The 6,459-nt window shown below is 37.0% G+C and overlaps 1 protein-coding gene across 1 annotated transcript; it reads right to left on the reverse strand.

The window, feature by feature from the left end:
• Nucleotides 1-2,290: 2,290 nt before the first annotated feature.
• Nucleotides 2,291-4,908, reverse strand: LOC113705083 (subtilisin-like protease). Its single transcript, XM_027226969.2, has one exon. It carries the CDS (start codon nt 4,725-4,727, stop codon nt 2,454-2,456), a length of 2,274 nt encoding a protein of 757 aa, XP_027082770.2. The 5' UTR covers nt 4,728-4,908; the 3' UTR covers nt 2,291-2,453.
• Between the last annotated feature and the right edge of the window lie 1,551 nt (nt 4,909-6,459).

Raw genomic sequence — 6,459 nt, forward strand, 5'->3', positions numbered from 1 at the left:
GTTTTTGGCTAACTTGCTAGGAATGGATAAATTGGTTGTGGAGCTTAAACTGGGAAACTACAAGTATATATAGCCATAGGCATAGCAGCCGTAATAGTTCAATTCTAGTGGAATAACAACTTGTAGACTACTATTATTTCCTGGAAGCTGTGGAAGGACTTTGTCAGCTTCATCAAGAAGCCATAACCAATCCTTTTCATGGTCAAACAAACGACATTACTGTGTCGTACGTAATCATGTATGCGAAGTTGGAGACGTCATTTAATTTACACGCCAAATATACTAAATCTGTCAATCCAATCGTTAATCACTGAATTTGTGTTAGAGCAAGGTTTGTTGATTCAGACATGCAGAAAACCTTTCTTATCAATTGATTAATTAGTAAAAAAAAAAAAAGCAATATGTTAATGGTAAAATAGTAGGATTACTTCATCTAATGTGCTACAGAACCAAAGGCAGCATATCCATCTTTAAGATTGAAATTGACGTTACTTACCCAAAAAATATTGATGTTTGTATCTTCTGTAGTATTGATCCTTAATTAGTGGGTTTATGGTGATAAAAGATTTCGTTTATTCTTGGAAAAAATAATTTGCCACACCCAAAGTTATATGTTAATTAACATGGTATGATTGCATTAAAAATTTGATTTTTTTTTTTCAAATTGCCCTTAAAATTATATGTATACCCCTATTCATAACTTTTTCTATTTAACCCAATTAAATAAATAAAACATTCACGAGTTGATATATAACTAAACTAGTTCATAAGGATAAAGGGAATGCACTAACTCTTGCGTAGTTTATAATTTAACTTCATTGATGTTAAGTTGGATGTTAGTTCATTCCAATTCAACATTTCCTACTAACAGAAATAATATAAACTATGCCACCTCTTTTGTTTTAATACTACTTTTTATACACAAGCCAATAGGGCCAGATTTGTTCCACTTCCACTATATCCTCCAATATTGATTGACTAATCTTTTGAACCCTTCTGGTCTCAGACCGCAACGGATCTTCTGTCCCACACCCTGTGCCACTATCTATCCCACTTTTTATTATATTGTTATTTCTCCTTCACAAACATCATGTTTTAATTCTTTTTTATTTCCTTAGTATCCAATAACTATTAATTGAGTAAAAAATAAATACAACAGCTTCAAAAAACTAATATATAATAGAAAATTAAAAAATACAGCAGAAAATTCATAAAAAATCTCATTTTTTATGCATTTTGATTTTTTGAGTTTGTTAAATTTTGTGTATTACTCAATTAATAGTTATTGGATCTTAAGGAAACAAAAAAGAATTAAAACATGATGTTTGTGAAAGAGAAATAGCAATATAATAAAAAGTGGGACAGAGAGTGGCACAGAGCGTGAGACAGAAGATCCGTTGCGGTCTCAGACCATGTTCTTAAAAAGTTAAAGTATACTCTTAATTATTTTCTATAACCAAACTCGAAATGTTTTCCACGATTTATTTAAAATAATCCCACAATCATTATGGAATGAGCAAGTTGTAGAGGGGTTTTCCATTATCCCTTTTTCGGTTTCTAGGAGAAGAAGCACAACCACTTTGACATGGGCTATGACTATTCCAATCTCGCTGCCTGACTGAGTTTGGTCGAAAGGAACATGGAAAAGTTCCTTGCCCTAACCATTTATGTGTTACAATTAGGATCATTGGACTCACAAAACAAGAGACATAAATATTCAATTGCACTCATCCAATTTCAAATTGCTCACCTTTCACGATTAACTGAAATCTGCAATTATGTAGAGAAATTTATATGCTTATTAATGGCTATTTCTAATTGCAAATTTAGCATTCCTGGCAGTAGCAGCGACCGATCCAAAAATCAAGAAAGGGTTGAAAATTAAAGTGACTATTGCTGATCACTTTTTTTGATGTGATATATGTGAGACAAAAAAAAAAGATTGTTGCAAAATGTTTTAGTGATACAAGCAAATAGATTTTGGCAAATAATTCACTATCCAAACAAATAATTTCAAGAGAATAAAATGTAATTCTTCACAAAGACTAGTGTTTTGAAGAGTGCTTTAATCTTCTTACCCAAAGCAACTGTAAGAGCAAATCCAGAGAAAATATAAATTGGTGGAAGGCCTCCTTGGGAAGTTGGGCATGATCTTAATGCATCAGTCAAAAAGATTAGACAGCAGCTAACATAATGCATCAATTCAATTAGTGAAGATACCTTGAACGCCTAGTCTTTCTGAAGGAAAAAAGAATTTTTATTACATGAAGGAAAAAAAATATATGTTACTGTGATAATCAGGTACATAAGAAGCATATCAAGTTATGCATCACTTATTCGAAGTTGCAAACATGCCTGAACCAGGCACAAAGAATTACTACAGAAAAAGTGAGAAAAGGAAAACTCAAATCACATGAATCCAAATGTCCAAGATGCTTGATGGCTAGAGAAGGCTACAATCCCACAGCTCGGAAAATTGCAGCAATTGGGCTTCTGACCGAGTTCTTGGATGAAATCCAGGTAAGAGATCCTTGAGACACGGTAATGTTAGAAGCCAATCTTGATGGGCTAAACGTAACCTCATACGTCAATTTCTGGTTCACCTTTGTGAAACTGAGCGTTGTCGGGTTGACTGTCACATTAACACCTGCTGGTGCAACAATCTGAACACTGTAAACTGAATTAGCCTCACCCACATTAGTCACTGTCCTTGTATACTTCTGAACAGCTGATCGAACAACGATTGCGAATGAAGGATAGTTCAACTGTGCTTCAGGTATACTCGGTATTTCTGAGCAATTTACCTTGCGTTGTAATACCAAAGCAACCTCCCGGTTCGTGTAATTCAACCCGCACAAGTAAGGAATGTAATCTTTAGGCTCAATGTCATAAATAAGCCCCGGATTGCTTGCTCTTGCTGGATTGACATGCCCTGCACCACTGTCAAAAATGTTAGCTGGAAGTTGCCTTTGATCTTCAATTGGATTCTTGGCAAGGTTCACAAGATCGGTGGTGGTCATCATCGCAGACTTAATTGCAGCGGGAGACCAATCAGGATGAGCACTTTTCAGCAGAGCAGCAACACCACTGAGGTGAGGGCAAGACATTGAAGTGCCAGAGATTACATTGAAATTCGATTTAGTGTTGGTGTTGTTTTCGATAGAACGGTACCATGCAGCCAGGATGTTTACACCAGGGCCAATAATGTCTGGTTTCAAAATTCCGATACTTGCTTGGCTCGGACCTCTAGAGGAAAAATATGCAACAGCAGGAGCATGACCGTCTCCAATTATAGTTCCTTTGAATGAGATGGCAGCCATGGGTGAACTTGTTGTGTTTATGTACTCAATCAATTTAAGTCGATCAGCATAGTTCAAGTGTGTAGCCGGGAGGACATGAGCATCAGCTCGGGGGGTATGTCCGTATTGCTCCGGGTTAACTATGATCATTCCAACACCACCAGCAGCCTTGACATTTTTTCCTTTGTCGAGCATTGCATTTGCTCCAACTTCACATACTGCTATCTTTCCTTTGATGCCTGTTTTGTTTAATAATGCTGGGGTGCAGAATCTATCTGCATTAAAATCACTCTGGTTAGCTCCCGGGTAGTATATAGGAAATAGTGTTGAGGGAAAGTCCTTCGGCTGATAAAGGGTCTCGCCCTCAAGTTCTTCCTTGTTTCCGAGCACAGCTGTTGCCCTGATTTTTCTGTCGATGGTGCTTGCACCAACAGTGAGAATCCAAGGCGCCTCATTTGATAAAGTGCTACTGGTAGGACCGTCGTTCCCGGCTGAGCAGCTGACGAAAATTCCCTTCTCCATTGCACTGTAGGCACCAAGTGCAATATTGTCAGCATAAAATGGTTCTGAACTTCCACCAAGAGATAAGGAGAGTATATCAACTCCATCATCAATCGCAGCATCCATAGCAGCCAATATGTCACTCTCGGAGCAACCACTAGTGGCGCATACTTTGTATACTGCCAGGTGAGCAAGAGGAGCAATACCAACTGCTGTGCCGTTGGCATTTCCAAACACATTGGCAGCCTTGACATAGTTTCCAGCAGCTGTGCTTGCAGTGTGAGTGCCATGGCCATTCCGATCAATTGGAGTGCCATCTCCACTGCGGAAAAATCTTGCTCCGATCAGTTTGTTGTTGCATACAGAGGTATTGAATTCACACTTTCCCTTCCATTTTGCTGGTGGTGGAGGCATTCCTTCATCACCAAATGAAGGGTGGCCGGGTGTGATTCCGGTGTCCAATACACCAATAATTACGCCCTTACCATAGTTCGATTCATTCCAAAACCCCATGTTCTGATGCAACCCCAAAAAATTTGGAGTATGCGTTGTATGCAGCGATAACACCTTTTGTGGTCGAGCTGAAAGAAAACCAGGTTTCTTTTCCATTGCTTTGATATCCTCGGCTGATAATTTGGCAGCAAATCCCTTGAAAACATTGTGATACGGATAAATCATTCTTGGTGCATCGTTGGAGCTTGCAGTGACTGTTGGCAGAAATGAATTGTACCAACCATCTAGATCTTCATTCGGGATTGAAGAACTTGCCGTGGAAAGTTGAGTATCAGACTCGGGCAACTCAACATGAACAATATAGGTCTCTAAGTTGCTCTGCTCTTGAAAATCAAGTGCAGAGATCGCCAATGAGTGAAAACTCAGCGCACAAAAAAGAGTGAGAATTTGCATCAAACCCATGTTTGACTGCATATACTAATTAATATTCCTTTCACGAATTTCTTTTGCCACTCAACAAAGATTTAGTTTCAGTAGTAACTGAGCTATATCAAGTTTTGCTGAAAGCTGTTAGCCTAATTGTGGAGCATAAACAAAAAGATTATCCCTTCAAGAATATCTTTTGTCACTCAACAAAGAATTATTTTCAGTAGTAGCTGAGAGCTATATGAAGTTTTGCAGAAAGCTAGCGGTTAAGCAAATAAAAAGATTATTGCATTGGCTAACCTGGAAGTGATGATTTGGCTGTGGTGCTTCAATTGGGAAGCTGCAAGTATATATAGCCATGGCAACCGTAATATTTTAATCACAGGTGGGCATAATTGGAGGCTCCTAGCATTCCTGGAAGCTGTCCAAGGACTTTGTCAGCTCCTTCAAGAAAACATAATAGTGTCTTTTCTTGGTCAAACAATACATAGGTTACTATGTCGTAAAAGATCATTTACGCGAATACATGCGGAATTCTACACACACGCCAGATCTACTCATCTATCTAATTCATCGATAATCAATGAATGTGTCTCGAAGCATTTTTTTTTTTTTTTCCCTTTGGGAAAAAGATGTTCTTGGATATAATTCCAAGAACATCTTAAAAGTTTATTACTATAATTTTGAAAAATTCCCCGAAAAGAAAAACATATAGAAACATCCCTGTACTTTTTTTTTAAATTCCATTTAATCAGCTTAAATGAATAAAACATTCCTGAGTAGATTAATAATTAACTAGTTCATGAAGACAAAGCAAACGGGCTACTCCAATGATGTTAGATAGAATTTTTTAGTTTCTTTCGAGAGATAATTTTGGAAATCTCCCTTAAACTTTCTCGTAATATCACTTAACATTTCTAAGATTTTTAAAATCTCACTTACCTCCCTTATATTGACATTTTTTATAACATTTTATCCCCTTTGGGAGAAAAGCAAGAGAGATAAAATTCTACTTCCAATACTATCCTTATGTTATCTTATTTATGAAACTTGCATCAACAATAAAATTTAAAATAAGGCTAGAAAGTAAAGCTGAAAATATCTAAAAATTGCCTATGTTGTTTTCACTGAGGAAAAAAAAAAGCACGGGCAATTTTTTGATATCTTATCATGAGATCATTTTTACATCCAAACCACTTGTATAAAAAAAAGATTATTTTAATTTTGAGGGAAAACTATTTTGGAGTTTAGAAGCAGAATTTGTCTTGCATTGAAATGGCCGTATTGCCGCCTTCTTCTAGTCTCGCTATGTCTGACTCAGTTGGTCCAAAGGAGGAACATAGAAAAGTTCCTTTGCCCCTAACCATTTCTGTTTCATTATTTGGATCCGCCACCTTAGTCTTTTTTTATTTTTGGTTTTTGGAACTAATCCATGAAACCGAGTGTTAGACTTCAAAATGATTTGGGAAATTTCAGCTGCGACAGGCTCAGGCCTTTGAGCACTGGCTAGATCTTTGACTATTTCTCTGCAACAGAAACTGCGGCGCTTAAATAATTCTTTCAATCTGTTTTGATCTCTACTTAATACAAATACTTTGTTCTCATTTTTCCTAGAAAAAGTGACCAATTGTGATTATGATCTGAATTGTGGGTGATTCCATTTGGTCGCTTTTTCTAGGCAAAGATGAGATATCTGAATCAGGATATAACAGTAATAGTGCGGTGTTCCAGTCTTACAATTTCCATGTGTTTGTCGCTGGAAACTTTTATTCCCCCCCTT

Source organism: Coffea arabica, chromosome 8e (genome assembly GCF_036785885.1).
Source record: "Coffea arabica cultivar ET-39 chromosome 8e, Coffea Arabica ET-39 HiFi, whole genome shotgun sequence".
Taxonomy (NCBI): Eukaryota; Viridiplantae; Streptophyta; class Magnoliopsida; order Gentianales; family Rubiaceae; genus Coffea; species Coffea arabica.